Genomic DNA, 23521 nt, shown 5'->3' on the forward strand with positions numbered 1-23521 from the left:
GCCAATGGGCTAGTGATAACAACTGACCCCATTACTGTGTAACCCAAGTATTCTTTGTATTGATAGAAATAATGTTCCTGTCAAAAATTAATTACAAAAAAAAGCAGTTTTATCTCACTCCATTTCAAATAATAAAAACATAGTAGTCCAGTAATAAAAACATAGTAGAAAATGCTAATAGGAAAAATAGGAAAAAACCCCGTATTTTAGGAAAAACATATAGTGCATATAATTGAGGGAAAAACAAAGGGAGGTAAACCTAATAAAGCAGTTATAGTGGGTGACTTCAGCTGCACACATGTGAGTGGTCAAAAGTAAGCTGGGGCAAGGTTTAGACATTTCAAACTCCTGCTGCTTCAAACAAGCTCAAAGAATGAGAAAGGATTAATCCCACAGGACAACTGCTGGTATCAGAAGTGTGACTAGAGCCGAATAACACACATAATGACAATGTAATTACGTTTGGTATCAACAACAGAGAGTTGATACAAGTTTTACAGAGGGATATCAGACATTAGAAAGGAAGGTGGAAGAGTGCAGTTTAAAAGAAAGGAAAAAGAAGGAAGATGAAGAACACAGCTAATGACTAAGCTCAGACTGCATCAATGTTAGTTAATAATGGAGTCTAAACAAGAAAGATGGAAAAAGACAAGAAAAATATTTTATGAACAGGTATTTTAAAAGGCAGTTTGATCCAAGCATGTTCAAAACACAAGACTTTAGCAAATGGAAGTTCAGATGAGTGACACAAAAGTGACAGGCCAAATATACGGTGGACATTAAAAGGCAGAAAAGACGAAATCTGAAGAGGAATTAACTAAAGACTTGAATAACAGTGTTTTGTACAGCCATCAGAAAGAGAAAGCTTGAGAGAAGGACAGTAGCCAGACGGACCATGAAGAAATCAACAGAACAATTAAAAAGTCAAAATTTATCACTAATAAGCTAAATGGTTCTTTTATATCAGTCCTTGCTGCTCAAGATTTTAAAATATCAAAGAGAGAGACTAAGCAAAAAAGAGTAAGTGGTGAAACACACCTATAAATTCAACAACAGCAACTGACAAAAGTTTGATGGAAAGTACATCCAGAAGCTTGCATGAATGTGGTTGAGCTTCTAATAAGTAATATTTGATTACTCTTTAGAATTGTCTACAATCATACACGATACATGGCTGAGGGTAGCAAGTATTGTACATATTTTTTAAAAGGGTCTGAGTAAGAAATGACAGGGCACCGAGTCTGTCCTCACTGTCAAGTCTAAAGATCCTAAAGAAATAGTTAAATACATAGCAATCCTGCCATAAAGACTAAAGCGGTGTCATATAAAAGCAGTAGAAGATTTTGCAGAAGCACAGGAGTTAAAAATAGGAAAACCTCCAGTGTTCGCATTTCTCTTCTTGACTCTGGAAATATTTCACATAGGGGAAAAAAGTCCTAGTCTAGATCTGTGATAGTTTTGAGGAGGCATTTTCTTTTTATTTCACATCAGAGAAGTGAAGTCATTCCTAAGGATTTTTACAGAGGAAGAAAGAATCACATAGGTAATGATCCAGTTATAAAGGCATTCATCTGGAAGGTGGGAAATAAAGGTTCGACTTCTGAGTTTGGATCAGGCACCTATATCCTATATGGCTATTCTGGCTCAATCTCTGTTATCTGGTTTATTCAGAAACTCCACCCCACAAAAGCCTTTTCCTCAAGGAGACATTAGCTGACATTCATTCGTTTTGCTGAGCACTTTCTCATTTCTCTGTTTTCAGATAAAGAAAATGGAGCTGGACTTGAAAGATGGTGAAGGTGGCTCTTCCCTGGCCCTCTGAGAAAGCTTCATATAGCTGAAACAGCCAAAAGGGACACCAGAAAAGAGTGCTAGTCTGAGCTGGCCATACTTTTACCTGCATCCATCCTTTCTGAGACCTAACATGCAAAGAAAGAGTAAAAACCAAAATACTCTGAGATGCCCTTTTTGTTTTTGGACAAGAACTCAGGCAATGCACACTTCTCATGAATGTGTTTTCTTCAGGATGCTATTATCAAATCTGTTACTTTTTCTCTGCTCTTTGTTTGTGCAAGGCCATTGCTAATAGCTAATGATGAGATATTCATCAGAAGCATGACTGCTCTTAATTAAACCTTGCCCCATGTTCTCAGAGATACTGCTGGGAACAGAGGAGGTGGAAACCCCCTGTGGAAGAGGAAATACAACCTAAAAACACTCAAAGAATAATGCTCAAAGAGTCTAAAATGTGCCGATGAGGCACAATGACACATTCAGAGCAGTGTTTTTCTGTTGGGGAACATTTTCACTTCTTGTACAAAAAAATACAAACGTGGAGCACAATATTTCAGTTTAAACCATGAAAATACTTCGGCATGTGGAAAACAGATATATGATGTATTTAGGGCATAGCTATGTATTCACTTACACACTGGATATGAAGATTCTAGAGTCACCTTGCTTCTTTTCTTATGACAAAAGCATTTCTAAAACAAGATGATGGTGTCCTCACATGGCAGGATAATCTGTTTGAGTCAAAAGCTGATTAGTAAAGTGCTGGATGACAAACTGCACTGAGCAAGGGGTTTTTGACCACAGGACCTGCAGTTGGCACATTTACCCATCTTCATCAGGATCTCTGCTAACACGCTCTCTGTAGCTCCATCCAAGTAAGAATTTAAAAATTACTGTGTTGACTAAGAATTTCCATCTCTTCTCCCATAGAAGAGACTTCCTTGCAAAATTATAGGGCCTGGAGCCTGGAACTTGGATAAGGGAGTAATTCAATGGAGTATTAACAAACTTACAGTTCAATATACCACTGCCCCGTAGGCTTCGGAGATTCCAGGCTTTCTAGTGAAAATAAAGAGCACTTTGCTTCTAGTCTTCAAAGTGCTGAAATACAATACCTGAAAATCACAACACTACTATGTAAAAATGCTATTTCGGGTCATTGATAGAAGTGACTAATAAGTTGAATTTTTGTCACTCTGCACAGCAAGAGTTAGCTCCTTAAGGAAGCATTTTTCCTGTTGTCTCGATTAGTGAAGTCCTTGGCAATCAGCAGTACCCTAAAATACCAATGAACAATTCTTCAGGAATAAAGTGGTGTCACAAGAGCTTTATAAGATATATAATCTTACCGCACATTAAGTTTTTAAAATCTTTCTGAGATAGTCTAAAAACATGGGAGTTTGATGTATGTACTATAAACAGTTAAGTGATACTATTCATACTTTCAACAGTGTATATATTTACCTACAGAAAAGAGATGTGTACATATATAACTTCATAGGGATGCAATGCTACACAGTCTTACTAGCTCAAGTAAGTCCAGAAGCAGCATTTCTGCAATACTGCATGTAGATTAGTAATTACAAAACTCTGCCACTAGACTATACCACTTCTAAACCTCATCTGCTTACGCAGAGCCAGCTTGTAGGTCCACATGGTTATTTTTCAAGATCTGGTTCAAGACCAACTTGGATGTTTCTGCACTGAGACAGACATGTCCTGAAAAATGAAGCTGTCGAGTTTAACCACAGAACAGACCTGCCTGCCTCAGGCTGAGGTTTCTCACCTGTGCTGTACACTGTTTCAGTGGGAAGGTAACAGTGATGCTAGGGATTGGGTATATATTTCAAAAGAAAAAAAAAAAAAAAGGTGAAGAGGAACTAGTTGAGATGGGTTCATGGTGACAGAGGTCGTATCTGTAGTACCTATTTCATTTCTAGGGGGAAGATCCTCATCTTCATGACTAGGATACCTCTCCTTCCGGTCAAGCAGAAGAAAATAAATCATTTTCTCTTGGTTTTCTCTGAAAATAAGAAAAAAAAGTCTTTAAATTTGAAGAGAAAAAACCATCAACATGTAGATAAACCCTTCTCATCAAACAAACAGTTACAGTTATTCTAAATAATCTGGAAATGGTCATGTACCTGCCAGCTAGATACACATCCCACAAAACTTTTGAGAACCTTGCTGTCTCCAACAAGCAGCTAGTGAGAAAAGGAAATAGGATTCCCATGTTACACACATAGAGCAGAAGCACAGGACAGACGAGGTAACATGTCCACAGGAAGTCCAAACCAAGCGTGGCAGCAAGACAGGTCCTGAGCTTTTAAGTGCTCTTTCCATCACGTGTCTTAACACCTCAGGAAATACACCAGCTCTCAGGCGTAAGCTTGAAATAAATAAAAGTTTGCCAAACAAAGGCATACCCAACACAAATAACAGCAATGATACCTCCTCATCTGGACTGCATGGCCCAGCTTTTCATAAGGTCCCCTTGCCTGGCAGCAAGGGAAGAGCCAGCACCATGCCTCCGTGGCTGTCAGGGTGTAAGCTTCTGACACACGGTGCAAGAAAGGTTCAGTGCTTGCTCCCAGCACCTCACTAGCAAAGGAGCAGCCAGAGGGTGAGAAGTTGCTACAGTCCCTCACAGCAAGAGACATGAGTTAAAGTGCTCTCTACCTCTCCCCAGGTTTATAAGCATCCCAGCCCGTGGACACCCAACTGATATGAAGACTGAGCAAGTGCTTACTCTTCCGACAACAAGTCCTGTAAGAGTTTATTTCGGTCACGGAAGCAGCCTAACGAGTGCATGCTATCTAACACGTCTGGATCAATATCCTCCAAGGAAGGGAGAGAACGAATCTGCACCTTTCGAGGGATTGGTTGCTCTGGTTCTGGCTCGTTCTTACCCCCTCTGCAGAGGAAAGAAGATGAGAAAGGGGGCAGGGAAAGAAGGAGAGAAAAGAAACATGAGTCACAAATGAACCTGTACTCTGAAACACAGCCTGCAGCAACAGATGGAAATAGCTTGTTAAATTCCCACTGAGAGACCAGAGCTCCCAACCACACAGATATTCTTTCCAGAAGAAACCTCCATGAAGGTTAAGAGTGACCAACACCTTGTGGATTTGGGTCTTTAATGAGAAATGTCTGTGTTCAGTCAGAGAGGCAGTAGGAACTTCACTTACCAGTGCCCTCTATAATTTAAGCAGCTGTTCAGCATCCTAATGCCAAACATTTATAAAACATTACGTGGCTTTAGAGGTGCTGTCTCACCAGCAGGCCAGACCTCAGGCTACCAGGCTGAAAAGTGCAAGCTGAATGACTCTCTTTCAAAGAAGGAGCTGCGAACAAACCATCACTGTTTTTCACCAATTCTGATTACAACCGGCATTGCAGCAGTTTCTTTCTTTAAAGCTTCCAATGGGATTAAGAGACCTCAGTGTTCAGGCCCCCACCTGACACACTTTAAAGGGTTTTGAGGAAACCAGGCTGTTTATTTACATGCCCAAATACGACAATCTCTGCTTCTCCTCAGACATGCAAATTTGAAAATTGTGGCTCAGGTGTGATGCCTGAGGTCAGTGGCAGACCTCAGAATACACCATTAGTGGTAGAGCATATTACTCTTTTAAAAGTAATTAACATAGGCTTCCTGCATAATTATCTCATCCCATCCACTAGGCTCAGGAAATATTGATTATTCGTTGCAATTAAAGGCCCTGACTGTAAGAAACAGGTCAAGGTGTCAAGGTATCTAAAACCACTGAAAAATACATGTTGCAGGCACCCTGAATTTCCTTTGATTTTGTTTACGTAGGCAGTGAGCAATTTATGTAAACTCTATCCACCCAAAGAGGTGGGTTTGGCAGAGGTGGTATTCTGGTTGGAGAAACTGTCTACCCTGAATCTTCTCTACTTCTCAATGGATGCTTTGTGCAATGCTGAGCTCTGTGGGTGAGGTCCTCCCCTTCCTTTATGTGATGTAAATGTGTGACTGTTGGGTCCAGGTTCCCAGGGTGGGCAACAGGAATCGGGAATATTTAAATTGCATCAGATGTCAGCGTTTGTTGTTTATGGGGCTGTGTTTGAGCAGGAGATTCTTCCTTTTGATGCTAGCAAAAATAAGGTGAACACAACTTGTGAATTTACTCGCACAGCTTAAAATGCTCTGGGCTCAAATGTGAGCCATCCAAGTGTCCACACGGAAAAAAGGAGCTCCAATTCAAATGTCCCTAATTTTTCTCAGGTAGGTTAGAAAGCAACTCTGGTAGGATCATACACGTGAGCTCAAGGTCTCAGCCAGTGTACAAAAAGGGAGCCAATGCAGATTATCTCCTCCAAGGTACGAAGGCAATGCTACTTCATTGCAGCCAGGGCTCTGATGCTAGGGCAGGACAGTTACACACTACACCTTAATCACTGGAGATTGCTGGGTGCAATTTATTTTTAAGCAAGTTGAAATGCAGTTGTGAGGCATCTGCTCTGTTAACCATGTTTGTGGGACACCCCTTGCAGAAAGACTGCCTGGAAATTTCCGTTTTACCTTCTCTTGAAGCAGTGAAAATGTGCTCAACCCTTTTTGGATACATGTTGTGGAGTCAGACTCAGGTGTGCATTACATAGGTCATGACAACATGGGTCAGATCCCACTTCTCTTACCCTGAGCACTCACACACACTGCTCTGTTTCATTCAGTTTAGGGGGCTGGAAGCAGAATATACAAGGACAGAGAAAGAATCTGCTCCTTGGGATTTGTTCTTGTGTGTCAAACCACTAAAACACAGCTTTGGACACCCCCCTGGAGTCTTGCAGAAGCGTCTATGTCTTCTGCAACGACACCAGGGTCCTGAATCTAGGGGCTAGATTCAAAAATCCTTGTTGAACTAAAGAAACATTCCTGGAGTGCCCTGTCTTTAAGAGGTAGCTGCTCCTACCTCTCAGGATCAGGATCTAGCTCTCAGCAGGTAATATGCAATGATTATATCATAGCCTTGAACTATTAAAGCCATTGATGACCTTGTCATTAAGATAAATTCTTGCAGGATAGACCTTTGAACAGCAGCTGAGTGTTTTTGGTTTTTAATGATCTGCAGTCCACTTTTAAAAAGTATTGACTTAATTAATCAGTATGTTTCAAGCAGATGTCCTTAAGGTAATTTGAAGAGATTAAAAAGAATTATTGTTTTTGAAAATTTCCAGAAAATCTGGGTTATCCTACTAGTCACCCTGGTCTACAGCAGAATATCACCTGCAAGCTTCTTTTGTATCAATCAGCATGGGAGCCATTTCTAGAGAGCACAGCTTGCCATCTTCTGTGCACTGAGAAGTGGCTTTTCCTTATGCCCTGCACCTGGTCATCCGCAGACATAGTCAGGAATTTTCACACCTCCTCATCAGGTACAAGCAAAATCTGCAAAGAGGCACCTCGTCATTTGGCAACGCAATTCAGTGCTTCAGGAAATGAAAATCACCGGGTCTGGGCTGTGATTGGCATGACTGTATTGCCTGTTCCATTCTCAGTCTAGCAGAGAGTGACAAATTTGTTGCATTTCAGCCCACATAGACATCAAACAATGTCACACGATGAATACTGCAGATCACGTATATTTTTTAAAGGCCCGCATGAATGTAATTGCTGCTTTAAACCCCATCCTCTTGTGTGGGGACTGGTGCATACAATGGCTGTGATTCCAGACCAGGGTGGACTTTTTCAGTCTCTCAATGAAATTCTCTCGCAAATCACACCAAGATCCACATCTGTATCAGTGCAAAGCAAAGTTATTCTTTTCTGATTTCAGTAAATTTGGTACTTTCACAATTAGGGCAGTAACTGGATGTTACAGGAGTGTATATATTTACCATAATTGCTAATTGTATTTGTCCTCTTGCTTTATTAAAAAAATGTGAAAATAACTGCTGTTTATTTGCTGATTTATGATAACCTGTGCTCGAGGTAAAAATAAAGTATCTCAATTAAAAAGGCTTAAAAAACCTCACTGAATTAATTTGGGTGGGAGAGCAAGAAGAACTGGAGGTTGGTGATGAAAGGTTTCTCTTTGGTTTCTTTTTTCCTTTTTTTAGGCTTGTGAATCATGATTTCAACTTTCAAGACCTCTTTCTCTGTCTGCCTAGTCTGCAATTAAATCTCTTCTTCAGTTTTACAGTGGCCTTAATATTTATTTGAAGAATTAAGTGAAATCACTTATATGTTCTGAGTAGAATTTTCAGGTCAGTAACCTATATATGACAAAGAATGAAAATTTTACACAGAATAGTAACGTTACATAAAATAAATAAAAAATGGAAGATGTGAGCAAAACAACCATGGAGTAGAACACTTATAACCCCTCCTTCTCTGTCAGCATCAGTATTTCCAGGCAAAATGAATGCAAAGAGGCTGTGAAACATTACCAGACGAAAGCAGCTGAGTTTTGGAGGTGGCAGGGTTATTCACAGACTAAATTTAGCCAAAGGAGGTTAACCTCCTTAGGTCAATCCATGGCCAGTATAGAGAAAATGAGAAAGAGACTCATTAAAAAAGCTATTTTGAGCAGAAACCTTGTTTTAGGCAATCTGAACAGACTTCTGGAAGAGCCCTTCTCTCTCTGCATTGACTACAGCGGGACTCTAGGGGAGACTTGCTTTTGCAAAACTCAATTGCTACTTCTGAAAACAGCCTCAGATGCTATTTCCATTGGCGTAAAGAACTGTTTACTGTGTCAATCATCAGAGAGTCTGACCTGCATTGAGAAGCACATGAAAATGCTTCATGTCTGCATGTTCAAATGCTTATGTCTGCAAAGAAAAAAAATCTTGAAATTCTAATTCTAGAATAAAGTCATGAAATAACACCTGCCTAACTGTGCGTGTGAGTCCAGACCAACAGTCCTCCAACAGGTGAAAACTTACAGGCAAAAATCTTGAGGAGGGTTAAAGTAATAGGGATCAGCTCTCCAGTCTGATGTAAACAGCATTTACTTCTGGAATTGCTATAAAGTCATTATAGGAGGGATATTTCAGAGGTTACAATTAGAGATTTCACCCCTCCATGTCTCCTTCACTTATCCATGAGTTTTTTTTAAAAAAAAAAATACCTGCAGCAAACAACACTCCAGTCCTTCTTTGGTTTAAAAAGGTGCCATGTCAACTGGTAACTGTAGAGAGCATGAAAAAGCCATGGGCAGAGTGCTGCCACCATTTCAGGTGAACTAAGAAAAAACCATATTATTCAACAAACTGTTGAATGCCCTCAGGTACCATCGAAGTCAGATAAATCCAGAAGTGAATATTGCCCATAAGACAAGAGTTAGAGAGAACAAAACAAATCAAAACAAAGGTGTTTTTTTCCCTGGTGACAGGCTTAAATATCAGTTCATATCATCCTCAAGTATTTCCCAAGAGCAATGATAGGATTATGAAGGCAGGACTTTCCCTATCACCCACCTGGGGAACCTGTAGGTATGCTGACCCTCAGAAGCATGTATCAAAGCATCATTTCCTTGTTTAATATGTGAAGTATTCTCCTTAGTTTGATTAGTTTTTATCATCAGTATAAAAAAAACCCTGTTATTTACTTGGGTTTCTTGAAATACTCTTAAGGCTACATAAAGTGCAAGGTCACTTTTAAAAGCCATCAATCTTCCTTATACCCAAACCACTAGACAGGCGTGTACTTTTCTCACAGACCTCCTGTTTCACTGTCAAGACTGCTGCTTTTAATCAAGCCACAAAACTACTCTCGCATCAACAGGTTACAAGGTCAGAAGCAGCCTCTTAGCTTGCTGCGAAGAAGGAGGAGTAGGGATTAGGAGACAGAAAAACTCTTGATCACAGGTGCTTCCTTATCAATATCATCATTTTTGTTTCTACTTCAGAGAAAAGCCAAGATGCTGAGAAGGAACAAATTAAAGCTTTCTTGTCAAGAAGGTATTACAAGGGATTGTCTGTAGCACTTGGATAGCAAATTAAATATGGTGGTTAGTTGGGGTGTTTTTCCTGATCACTTGCAGGTATCTTTTTAACACAGCAAGTTGCTGGACTGAACATCTTATTTCAAACAATTGCTAGCCACTGTAGAAAATGTTCCTGGCTTGAGATATATATAGATAAAATTATATGAGTAGCACAAGGTAAAAAAAAATTAGATGCCTTTCTGTCCTCTGTCCCTTTCTCCACCTGTGTGAAAGCTGCTTTCAAACTCCAGTCTTTCTCTTCAGAGATCACTAGACTATCAGCTCCTGTAACAGAACCAATAAAGAATGCATGCAAAAGTGAATTAAAAAAGTGTTACTTACATATACCATATGTGTTTCTGAATATGTTCTAGCTGTAAAGGAAAAGAAAACAAGGAATTAGTGGTGTAAAATAGGAAAGGTAACTCTACAAGACATCCTTACTCAAGGCTTATTCAAGTAAGTGTAGCATTCCAGAGATGGATCTGTGCAAACAACAGGAACTTTATGCATTCTCATCCTCACTGGAAATGAGACTGTAATTCTGGACATAAGGAATCAGTCAGGAGCAAATCCCAGGAAAATGAATAAATACAAGGGCTTCACAGGCAAGTGTTTTGGCAATTTAAGTTTTTCCCTTCCTAAGCCCTTCTCCTCTATAACCTAATTGGAGCTAACAAATCGTTCCTTTCTGTACGTGCATGATAGATGATTCTTTACACCTAAAGTTCATTTCTAGTTTTGTTTTGGAAAAAAAGAGAGAGAGAGAAGGAAATTGAAACAGGTTCGAACAGATAATGTGAATAAACAAAAGAAATTGTGCATGTGTGATATGACCTTCTGCCAGAACCCATTCTTGATTGGCTTCACATTTATCATTAAAATCTAAAGACCAAGTAGAATAAGGTTCTATGTCAAAATAACACCATTTATTGTTCCAGCACCTGAACACCAGACTGCAAATTTCTTCTACTTCCCTTTTTCCTGTTTCACACGTAAGTGTTTTACTATGCAATGAAGGACTGATCAAAGGTGAACAGTGCCCTTGTCCACCCATGGAAGGCAGATCCCAGCAAATGTTAGACGATGACCATGTTTTCCACAAGCATGGCGAAAAGAAAGTAACACCCTTTTCCCAAGAGAAACTCTTTTAACAGCAGAGAAAACAAAAAGTTCACGACATACTTACAGCAGAACCTTTCTATTCTGTTTTTTTTTTTTTTTTTTTTTTTTTAAGCATCACACAATAGAAAAGAACATTTCATAGATGCCCAGGGATTATTAATTATGCGGACAATATTTCTCATATTCCCCATTGTGAAGCACCTTTGTACGTGCAGAACAATATGCACACTCACTGCACACAGGCTTGTGTTTGTGCAACACACTGGTGAGAGGCAGGGGAGAGCTGGAAGGAAACTCAAGTGCTAACAGCTATAAGGTGAAATCACAGACCCATTAAACTGGTCAGGAAGAACGGAGACAGCTGTCCTGCTCTTATTACTTTCCACTTCAATTCCAGAATAATGAGAATCAGAGAGAAAAAAAAAAAATGAAAAAGAAGAGGAACAGACAACAAAATCTCAGAGACAGCAAGTAGGTGTTTGCCACAGAGAGCAAGGAAACAGAGACCTCTGTGCTATGGAACAACAGCTCCATGCCTGGGAAACCAGTAAGATCTGAGGTTGGCTCTATGTGAGATCATTTTTAAAGTGAAATGGCTTTTCTTGAAAACAAAGAAACAAGGGAATGCAGCTCAGGGAAGCATGACAAAAGGCTGGAGGGATCAGTATGAGAGACAAACAGCACCTTTTAGAACCAAGACTGTACAAAACTGCAATCAGAGATGCAGTTGGCACTTGCACATCTAGCTGTATTCTAACCAGCCCAGTCACTGGGAGCACCAGTGTCCCCCAGCACACACATCCACGGGCCTGGGCAGACTTGCACAGCTTCCAGCTGCAGCCTCAGCTCTGTCACAATAATTCCCCTTCATCACAATTCCCCTTGCATTAGGCGATCCTTTCATCCCTGCACTATTACAAAAAAGGTGGAGCATTCCTGACACACTGCCATCTCCCCTGAGCAGCTTAACTCGGCTAAGGTACACATTATGGTGTTCCCCTAACAGCCTGCAGACACAGCCTTCTTCCTCCTGGTTCTTTGCAAGCTGAGGTGAAACACAGAACATAATAAGAGCCTATTTTGTACAGTTTCCATGGGACAGGATTTTAGCATGGTTACTTATCAGGACCAGAGTACTGTGAGGATCTGCTAGGGAGTGTACTGTACCTCCTTTGCTTGGTAAAACCACTCTGTGAGATGCATATCTACTCATTATTTCATATACACCACATGGAGGGTTAGAGACAATAATGATTTCAGACAAGATGCAGATGATACAGCTAAGTGATGTCCAAGCCTCTTTCATGCTTGCTTCTCCTGCTGCATCTTCTGTCTCCACGGGTCACATTGTTCTTTTGTGCCTGTGATATGCAGAAACGCCATGGCGAAGCAGGCGACAGCACTTCATTTTCTGAGTCACAGAGGGGAAAGGAAGGAGGGTCATCAGTTCACGTCTTAGTCATAGAACCTCTGGGCTCCTTCAGAGAAGATGTCAAGGAGAAATCCCTTCTGCCCATTCCTGCTGATCATCCTCCTTCAAGCTAATGAACCCATAGCATTCTTCTGAAAGAGAAGCCCCGTAGCACCGTGATATATATTTGAAGGTGTATGAGAGCTCTCCTGGCTGCTGTTTACCTACACATCTGCCATTCAATCCACATCAAAACCATTGCTGTGAAGTATGCTGGGATATCCCAGATATGAAAGGTACTCTACGAAACCAATTTCTGTTCTGATTCAAACGTAACTGCATTGAAACGTTATTACAAGTATGCTTGCTGCTGCCAACATCTTCACTACTTTTTTAAAGGTAATTAATTAATGCTTTGTTGCTTTTCATCTGCACTAAAGTGACAGGAGGGTTATGGGAGGGCGATTGGTTTTGACAAGGAGAAGTCTGTATGCTTTTTACTATGCAACGCAGGGGAGGGAGATACACAGTGGGAGCTAATCTCACTCCTCCTGCCTTCATTTAAACACAATGTTTAAATGCATTTAAGTGACGAAGGCATTTAACAACCCTTCCCAGAGGGTTCTTCTTGCTGTTTGCACATGAGTTTGCCAAATTTAATGCCATTTTATGGAAGCTGTAAAAATGCTGCTTCCTAATATCTCCTAGCCACCGCAGGCAATTGTCTGATGACGCCATCTCTGAAATGACAAAACATGCTCAGATCCATTGCACATGCACAGTCAGAGGAAAGACTTCTGCAAGCTAAAATGCTGTAATGGAAGCAAAGGGGGAATTCCTTTATCATGGTTTTATGTAAAAATACTTCCAATATATATTCAACTTGTATACTGAAGTAGCATCTACAGCCCCACTCACAGATGAGAGACCCATTGTGATACAAAGCTGTACAAGCTCATCAGAAAAAGAGGTCTCCTCCCCCAAGGAGCTTACGTCTGATTTCTAAGGCAGGGAACAACAGATGGAGACAGACAGGCAGATGGAAAACAAGACAGCGCTGTCTACATCCTCGGCACTGATCTCAGCAGAGCGGTTGCCAAGCTAAAAAGTTCTGACCTAAAGAAAAACTTTCTCAAAGTCTGTGGATATGAATGAAGGCTTCTGGGCTTGAACTCATGTCAAATTTCAAACTTCCCTGTCCAGAAAGGGAACAGTCTCAAACTTATCTGTGCACTAAATTGACCCACACCTCAGATGAAGAGAAGATCCTCTAGTCTGAGCTTTAAACCTACTGTATAACGTCAAGATAGAGGCTTTTCCTGACCAAAGGATTCAAGCCGGCAGTGCTAACAGCACTGGTGAAACTATTATCTGTGTCAGTAGTAGCAGCCGTACTATAGCAGCCTCCAGGGACCATGACAAGGGCAAGGTATCCCTGTGCTACGTGCACGGTGCATGAATAGGCCCTTGGCAGTCAAAAGCTTACAGCCCAAATACATCAACTGGACAATTACCTCCATTCTACAGGTGGTGAAATGAGATAATTTAAATGATGTAATAGGCACCTTACCATAAGACCTTCTAGAAAAACGAAGAAGTAATCAGGTGAGTTTTCCCTTGTTCATTTTTTTAACATTCTTTAGATGGTGTGGTCCCTCATTAGCATACATTAAATCCAAGAAGAAACAAAATCAAACAAAGATCAGAGAGGAGATTCTGAAAATGTGTGCAGTTTAAATTGGATAATATTCAGGGACAGGTATTTCAGACTATGTGGACACCCAACATGGAAGACAAGTCATTCTTCTCTGGAATAAAATGTCAGCTAAAATGCTGTAATGGAAGCAAAGGGGAAATTCCTTTATCATGGACACTGGAACAGTAACAGCTTGTGTTGGGTTTGTGGTGCTCAGTTGCCCTCTGGGCTTAAACCACGACACAGTTTTATCAGAATAGCTTATTCTGCAATATCTGCTCTGATCTGCCTTGCTCTACAGACAAAATTTTGATAATGCTCATTCATCTTTAAAAGAAAAGTGGACCAAAAGCTCCTTACTCTGCCCCCTTTGTCTTAGTGTTTCTGTAGAAGAAAATATCAGCTGAGAATGCAAATGGATTCCACTACAGGAGCTGTAATTCTCTGCTGTAGAGATGCTGAATCATTTGAAACCTCCAAGGAAAAAAACATTCACTTTCTGAAAAGCACATAACTAAAAGAAACCTCATCCTGCAGTACTGCAGGCACCAAGAACGCTTATTCTCTTCCATAAACCTTCTCAAACTTAAAACTAGTTCACTTTTTCCTCCTGACACCACTCTTACTAGAAAACTGTCCCAGAACCCCACTAATATGGCCAAAATGCTTCTTCTAATTTCTAGCCTACTTTCCTGTAAGGCCATTTGACATACATTTGTTTTTGTGCCAGTATCTTCCTTTAGTTTAAATAATCCTTCTCTCACTAGTAATTACCTCTAATGAATATGCAGACGACGAGTACAACCTTTCTTAGACATCATCTGTGTAGTCTAAGTGGAGCTCTTTTAGGCTGTGCTATTCAGACAGGCTCTCTCAAATGCTGACCACCTCAGTACTCATTCTTTGTTTGTTTTCATCTTTCATGAATATGGGTGGTCAGAAACACCATAACCAGCAGCTAGGATGAACTTTGCAGTGTACTGAAAGGAAAACATGGATTCTTTTATTTTAAAGCATGTTTAGTAAAATAGGCCCAATAAAGGACAGTGGTAAAGGACGTCCCACTAACCACACTTGAGACTACATAATACATGGTGAGCATGAACAATATTCCACTAAGACATAATAAGGTCTTCTTTCCATAAATGAATCATACACAAAGAAAGGTAATGTCTATCTCTTAAGGCAGGAAAGGGCCAACAACAATAATTCTGAGTACCCTCCTCTTCATTAATCTTCTCAAGCTCTAACACTGAAGCCGAATGATGACAGTTAAACGTGAATGCTAGTTCTGTTTTTGTTGATCATTTTAACAGATGGACTGGGGAAGGTGTGGGTGTGCTGTGAAATGGCAATTACTGCAGGGAGGGAAATGCAGTTGGATGAAAAGAGATACAAATCAAAAAAAGGAACAAAGAAGAGAGAGGAAGGGAGAAATGAAAGAAAAAAAATCTAGTGACCTTATATTTCACTGTATTTTTATGCTGAATTCACCAGTGAGATATTGAGCATCAGTAATGGTAACAGCTACATCTGTACTTACTGTACCCAAGCCACAATTTCGCTCAGGTCTTTGTATAAATATCAAATTGATTCAAGTGAGATATTTTCGAGGAATAGAGGCTTCCAAATAAGCCCATATTTATACCCTTTTTCACAGGACACAGCTAAAATAGAATTCAGATCTCTCCTCAAAATGAACTATATATTCCCAGCGCCTGTATGGTAAACAAAGAGCTCCCTTCTGCCTGGCAATCTAAGCAACCGGCACGCTAACAGCGTAGAAGTGTGACAGCACCAGAGATGGCAAACCAAGAGACCCTAAAACAATGAAAATAAGATTGCAGCTAATAACAAAGAGCTATCCTTTTTACCTCCCGACTCTCAGCTCTTGAATATGTTTTATTTTGAATTCACAGTTCACTGGTTAGTGCTTGTCAATAAGTATCTGTTTTTTTTTCTCCCTAAGGAAATAAGAGCTCAATTTTGATCAAGAAAAGGAGGGGGGGAGGGGGGTGTCACTCTGGAACCTTGATTTGCCTTAACTGTTTTCTCTCTTAGGCGTGTACATTCTCTGCTGTATTGCACAATTCCAAACATTTAGGGACTACGCTCTATGGAAAAACTCAGAACAATTTGAAGAGGATCTAACATCTGATGATCTGCTCCCTGGCATACTCAAACCATTGGCACTAAGATCTTTGAGAGGAAAAAAAAACCAACGGAAAACCTGGTATGTTTACATTATGGAAAGGAAACTAAGCAAAAGAGAGACTTGGTGACTTTCTTGGTCATGAAGAAGAGCTGTTTCATGTCTCAGAGTACAGCCCTAACCTCTGCAGTGTCTTTTCCATGAAAATACTTGGAAAATATTATTTCTTTAAAAATCTGTTTAAGAAAGGCCTTTTAAAGTGCCTGGTATTTTGTGGGGGGGTTTTTTCCCCCATCAGTGCTACTTATGTACTGCAAATGTGACGGCTACTAGGTTTGCAGAAGTGGGGATACTAGTAATATCATAAAGAAGTTTTCACCTACGTCACTAAATAGAGCATGACCTGGTTTCATAATGAATGGAAGAAAGACCCAGCTGCAGCTGTCAGGTAATACTGTAAAGAGAGTTGCGAAGGGAGTTTCAGTTCACTTCTTAGCAGACAGGTGTCTGCATCCCAAAAGCACCACCACAGCTGGCACAGACTGATGCTGTTGTTAGCAATCTCAGCAGAGAGGCCAAGCAGTGATCTGAGAGTTTATTTATAAATATTTTAGCAGACTGAAGAACCAGGAGGAGTTTTAAATTTACATTTCTTTATACATACTCCCACTCAGAATCTGTGAGCTTAGTAAATCTGTATAAAATCATCACCACAGCCTGACAATAGGATTTACAAGGGCAATGTACCCATAAAGGCAGACGCCTCCACTGACAAGCAGGCAATCTTGCTTTCCAAAATGATTTTAATTGCTAATTTTTTTTAATTCCCCAAAACATTAACGCAGTGTTAATGAAGGATACAATCACTACACAGCGCTCACCCTTGTAGGGTCTCTGTTGTAGTGCTGGGATGTATCCCAGATGCAAAGACTCAGGGCCGAATGCCAGGAGCTCAACATTGTGGGCCTAATCGTGCTCAGGACCGCAGGGCACAAGATGAAAGAGCAGACTGGAAGCCACTTGCTCTGAAGGCTGCTAGAGGTTAATGCAGAGCAAATGCAGGATAGAATACAATGCAGGTTGCGTGGCACGGAGTGAGAAGCCATTACTTTTGTCAAAAATGTAAGAAAAGCACGTTCTGTTTAATAGCAAAGCTTCAAATAACAGTCCTAGCAGTTTTGACCTTCGAACAGTCATATCACGTCCCCAACAAACTGCTGTACCAGCCCGGAGAGCCAGACAACTCAGGTGCACTCCAAAATGTGCTAATGGGTCAGTAGCACTCTAATGACGTTATGAGGGATTTCTTCTAAATGCCCAGTGTTATATATGAAGGAGAATTATGAGGCTAGAGAAGAGACACAAAGGTAATCTGCCCTCAGGATTCAAAAGAGAAGGTAACTAACTTCTTCCCAAAGGCTCCACCAACTCCACTCATTCTTTGCTCAGGAAGAAACACACAGGAGTTGCAGTAAATCAACAAGTTACTTTAGTTATTCAACCGGAACTGCAAGAAGGTGACAAATGAAGCCTTGCTCACATGACTCCCAGCAAACGCCTTCTTACCGTGAGACGTTTCGAGGCATCCACTTCAATCATCCCCCGCAAAAGGTTCTGACAGTCCGGCGGGATAAAATGTGGCATGTGGAACACTCCACGTTTCACCTTCTCCAACAGTTGCCGCAAGTTGTCGTCATCGAAAGGCAGGGCACCCTGCAGGGATGTGACAGAGTGGTGGATGGGAGAGATGAGCGAAAGGGAATTGGAGAGGGCAAAAGGAGAAAAGGCAGGATAAACATGGTGAGAGAATGGAAGAGAGGAAGTCAGCTCATAATGAATTATTATAATAAGTGAAAAAACCTTTTTATCCATAAATAATTTCTCAGTGCTGCTGTATTTACTCCAACACAGGAAACAAAACTAAGGACATAGGGTTTTTTATTAGACCTTTAATTAGAAAGTTACTACCAGTATAGAACATAACACAAAATATGAAATTGCCTTTCCAGGCAAATTCACCAAAGATGCATGGATTCACTTAAATTCAGCTCAAGCTTTTGATATTTTGAAAGTATTCCTCCTGGGCATACTTTCACAGCACCAATGTTTATCATCTCCTTATTTACAATATTCCTGAGACACGTTTATTGCAGACATTGAAAAGGAGGTGAACAGCATCTGAGAGACTGTAAGGAACACCCTCTTTCTGATGGAGCAGTGAAATGACACAGCTGAAGGAAGCCCTAGCCAACATCAGCCTTTGGAAGCAGCAGACATTCGACCTGTTTAATATACTCCGTCCAGTTGCCATGCTGTGGTCAGGCCATCAGTTCCTATTGTTTCTCTACTGTAACTCACTTACATAAATGGCTTAAGGATTTTTAGCTGAAATTACATTTCACATAGATCATCAGCTTGCCACAAAAAGCAGCAAAAGACCTATGCTTGCTGCAAGGACAAAAAGGAAAAAAAGAAGTTGAAATCTTTAGGATAACTCCACCAACTGAAGTTGATACCCTTTTATAGCAAGTCTGCACCTTCCTAGATATTCTCACTTCCTTCTTTCACTGCCTAATTCTAGTAGGTGCTGAGCTTCCTTGATTTCCAGGATGGTTTGTGGGAAGCTGCAAGCTGTCAGCTGCTGTGATAATGAAGCTTTAAGTTGTCAATTCTGGCACTGCTCTTACTACAGTGAGTAGTGCATCTGTAGAAGTAATCCTGTGTCTATGGTTTACGGAGACCAACAGCTCCATTTACAGAAGCCTCAGAAAGCCCACCTGATGGCAACCACTACTGGGCACTATTTGCTGTTGTTTGTTCATTCAAGCGGCCTTGAAGAAAGAGCCTTCCTGTCTTCTGTAACCAATCTCCTGAGTTACCTACTTTTTTCCTAACCATTCCAGACTTAAAGGCAAATCAATTCTGATAGTTCAGTACTTTGGCTAACACAATTTAAGCCACGATGAAGTCAGCAAGGCTGCTTTGTGGCATTTCCTGAAGGTAACAACTACAGCTCTTTTATTACTACCAGCTGCTATTAGAGCTTGAGACTTTTTGTAGGGTTTGCCCTGACATAATTAACTGGAGAGCTCTGCACTCTCCATCAATAATAGACTTATTTCAATCATTTCACAGGCTCATGTACATATGTAAAACCAGATGAAGATGCTGCAACAGAGAGACACCAAATCTTGACAGAGAATCCCCCCCCAAAATGAAAAGCCCACTCCTACAAATCCTAACCATCTTGACACATTCTCTCTTCTATTCTTAAAAATTCAAGAAGTTATATTAAGAACTCATTATACAGTTCTATTTTATCAGCCATGAAAATAGCTGCTCAGGAGCAATAGATGGCCAGGTGCTATCTAGTGAGATAGTTAAAATTCTTCCCTTGCAACGTCAAGATAAAAAATCTGAAACTTCAAAAATGTTGGTGAATTGTAATGACTAAAAAGGAAAAAAGAGTAATATTGGTTAAGGTGAATTAAAGCATCATACTGAGATTATGTCAAGGTATTTTGATCTGGGCCATTAAAAAAATTATCAGCATATTCTTTGAAACAAAAACCCTTTAAAATTTTCAAGTATTTTAAACAAAAAAAATGTGCCAAATCTAACTCTGATTGTACATTGTACAAATGCTTTTGTCAAAATAAATCCTTTAAGTGAAGTAATTAGGTTTACTAGTAAATGTACAAGGACATAAAAATGTGACTTCAGGCTCGTTATTTTTATAATTGTAGATGATCATCTGAACTATTATAGATGTAAAAAGCTTAACACGCACTTAAAATCTATTCTCATACACAGTACTCAATCTGCACATGTATATGCTTATATGAACAAAAACTGTATTTTTCTACATTATATTATGGAAATTGATAAGAAGTGCCAAGCCTGTCTGCCTTCAGCTGGACATCCAATTGTTGTATGTTTAGGGGTATTACATTACCACTGCAAATCAGAATAAATTCCAGAGAGAACTGAAACTTTGATCGAAAGAAGGGTAAGTTACAAGGTACCACATTTTGAATACTAAAGAAAGCATTACTGAGCCAGATGGAAACTAATTTAAACTTTGTACTACTGGCTCAGTTTTATATTCCCAAGTGTACCAAATTAAAATGTAGCTCAATACTTGCATGAAACAAAATTGTTGCACTCAAATCTTCTCTTGATAAAACACTGCAGTTAATGTATGCATATACCTACTGAAACGCATATATACATAGAGCAGAAGAACCAAACACTTCCCAAACCCAGGCGTGTTTTGATCCTGTGAAGGACAACTTATTTGACACTCTCTGTATCCTGGAGTTGTAACCTGCACATCCTTTCCAGTCAAAAAATGTGCTGCAATGTCACTACACAGCAAAGAGCGTTTACGGGTACAAGTTTTTGATGCTTGTCTATGCTCTCCTGTGCAGGGCAGCAGCATTTCAAAGAAGCAGTGAAATATTCCCCATGCTTTTCCTTTGGGACTGCTGTAGAAGTAAGAGGAAAGGATGCAACTGAGAGATACAAAAATAGGGGAACTAAAAAAACCCATCTGTACATGATGTCAATAGAATCGCCATTAAATACAGAAGCATTTTTGGATTTTTTCTTTTCTTTTTAAAGGATAGCGCAAGGAAGATGACTCACCACTAGCAACGCAAATAAAATGACTCCGCAGCTCCAGACGTCTGCTTTCCTTCCATCATATTTTTCTCCCTGCGCAGCAATGACACAGAGGTTCAAAAGACTGCTCACTAGTAAATGAATTAATTATCCTTGAAGAACAAGAGAGGGAAGAATGGGAAACCCCACATTTCAATTCAGCCACGTGCTTCCCAAGGCGGCCTTCCCAACTAGGAGGCCATGACACAGCTCATTAATTGAATTTTTATGAACATCAGCTTACAGTCTTATCTGGGATCTGTGAGAACAAGCTCAGAAGTGGGGACCAGGGCAGGAATGGTTGACAACTCACAAATGATCTGGCACTTAAACGGTGTCAGAGGTGCATTAAGGATGTCAAGAAGGTGTTCTTCTCTTCCCTGGTTCTTCAGGGAGCTTGTCACCAGTCACATTACTTGCAAACTCATAGTATTGTCCAGACAGTCTCTTCTGCACACTTCCTGATTGGCTTTACATTAAAGATATGCCTTAAAAGAGGGAAATCTTGGCCGCTTATTTTCAGAGGGCAAAGGGAGACCAGAGGGAAAGGATAGTCCATATCATTTAATGGAAACCAACACCACTGAGAGCCAACCCCAGTTCTGCTGAAATGACAGCTACATCAGAGAGAGGAAAGTGCAGGGGACTGCATCCCCTGAGTGGAAAAATCAAGTTAAACAAGGCTGCTGTATTTCTGTCTGATCACGTGGCACGAAGGGTACTGTGAGAATAACATACAATCATTTCCCTCATCTGGTCGATGTGGCCTGATTCAGGGCTGAGCCAAACAAACAAAACCATAGTTACGTTCCTCGTGTCCTTTCCAATGCTGTCTGCCTTGGACAGACTTCCCGTACAGAGGGTCTATCTGCGTACTTGCAATGCGTGACGCTTTAAAAAATGTATTTATACACACTAATGTTAACCAACTTACCCGGATGACTTCAGGGCAAGCATAATGTGGTGATCTGAAACACAAAATACAGTCAGATGAGCATGTAACAGCCTGGTATTTATGGATTACATACATTTCCATTTTGTTTAGCAGATTCATGATTGGTTCGCTTATACAAAACGCAAGTGTGCAAAACCAGCACTTTTTTCCTTACCTCAGTGAGAACACTTTTCTAAGAAACTCAGAAAATGGTCAAGACCTAGCATAACTCAAAATTTATGGCCCTACTATTAATTTCTTAAAAGTGAGGAAAGGAAGAGCAGACCAGGCATATTCTGTGACTATATAGAATTCCAGCCCTCCAATCCCACCCTTTAACTTGGCCTTGTATCTCTCAGAAGGAAGGCCCACGCTGGATAGCCTTTTATGAGAAAAAAGATAGAACAATATTTACAGACCAAACACACGCATCCCTAAACCATACCTTGCATCTCTTCTGCTAAGATTGCTCTCAATTACTCCAGCGGACGTAAAAGCTGCCGATACATGATTTCAACATGCAATTTTTTTTTCTTTAAAAAAACTAAAAAGGATGGACAGTAGTACTATCATCTAAGGAGTTAATATATTCTTTTCGCAGCCTTCTAGCCATATATCTCTGGTTTGATTCCTGGCTGAGAATAGTTAATTACTTCTACTTGCCAGGTAATCATTTTAATTCCTAAAGATTACAGCCTCGGCTATTTATTTTATAGCCTTCATTAAAGTAACTTGACAAGTAAAAGGGATGCAAACTGTCTGAGACCTGTGTGCAAATCATGCTATTGTTTATACTGACACCTCCCAGCAGTCCCTGAGCCTGTCTTCATTTGTGCATTTGTTTCCTGTGACAAACGCAATCATGTCTGGGCAATACCTGTCTCACAAAGTAATGAGCAAAACAGAAGCACAGTGAGGTTAGCTTTGTGCTAGGATGCTACACTAATGCCCAGTGAGACAGCCCATTAATTGAATTTCCATACACACTGCACTTATCTTATGGCAAAATATCATCCCGTGGGTATGGAATGCCCTGATTTGGTATCACAGCTTTTGGCAGACCATGATAATAAACTGAGGGTACACTGGGGACTGCAGCTACCTTGACAGCAAAGCTTAAGCGAGGAGAGAAAAATGCAGTTGATCCCTCACAAATTCTAGGAAAGGTGGAACTCACGAGTTTCGTACAATATTTAATAGTCCCCTGCCCCCCATTTAAGAGATTATCACAGGTATTCCAACCAGGCCTATCTGCTCAGTAGTGATCCCAGGTGTCTTAATTTAGACTGGATTTTAAAAATTTGACTCGATTTGAGTGTCAAAACAGATAATGGAAACCAGAGCCTTCCCTCAGAGAGCTGGCCAGAGTTGGCACTTGGGAGATCAGAAAGAATGGACTTGTGCCTAGCGGGTAGGACAGACTGCCTGGGCTCTCTTGGCAGCTCTGTCACTGCAGCCATATGGACGTGGACAAGGTTACTTAACGTTTTTAAAAGCTGCAGCTGACCACAGTTTGAAAAAGGTGATCAGAACCTCACTGTGAGTCAACTCTTCTGACTAAAACAAGAGCAATGCCACCACAGCTTTCATAACTCACCAAAGTTTGTATGACTGAATTCACTGTACGAGCCTTTAATCTTTTAGGGCAAAAGCTTCTACAGTAACAGAGCATAATGACAATAATGAACTAAAGCTAAAGCTGTCAGCAATGTTAATAAAATTGCTGCTTCTTGACTAAGTGGGGACCGATTTGGAGGACTTGCAGCATATTGCTGGCCACCACTGGAGAGAA

General features: G+C 40.4%; 1 protein-coding gene across 13 annotated transcripts in view; it reads right to left on the reverse strand.

Annotated features, from left to right (window-relative positions):
* The window catches only part of BRSK2 (BR serine/threonine kinase 2), a 318986-nt gene that overhangs the window by 52217 nt on the left and 243248 nt on the right, over positions 1–23521 (reverse strand). For all 13 annotated transcript variants that reach the window (XM_074842066.1, XM_074842056.1, XM_074842064.1 and 10 more), the window contains 6 exons: positions 21730–21763; positions 20781–20849; positions 17700–17846; positions 10092–10123; positions 4544–4708; positions 3720–3817 (listed from right to left, as the gene is read on the reverse strand). In XM_074842066.1, the coding sequence (XP_074698167.1) occupies positions 3720–3817; positions 4544–4708; positions 10092–10123; positions 17700–17846; positions 20781–20849; positions 21730–21763 (545 nt within the window). The remainder of the gene's footprint in view (positions 1–3719; positions 3818–4543; positions 4709–10091; positions 10124–17699; positions 17847–20780; positions 20850–21729; positions 21764–23521) is intronic.

Source organism: Strix aluco, chromosome 16 (genome assembly GCF_031877795.1).
Source record: "Strix aluco isolate bStrAlu1 chromosome 16, bStrAlu1.hap1, whole genome shotgun sequence".
Classification (NCBI taxonomy): Eukaryota; Metazoa; Chordata; class Aves; order Strigiformes; family Strigidae; genus Strix; species Strix aluco.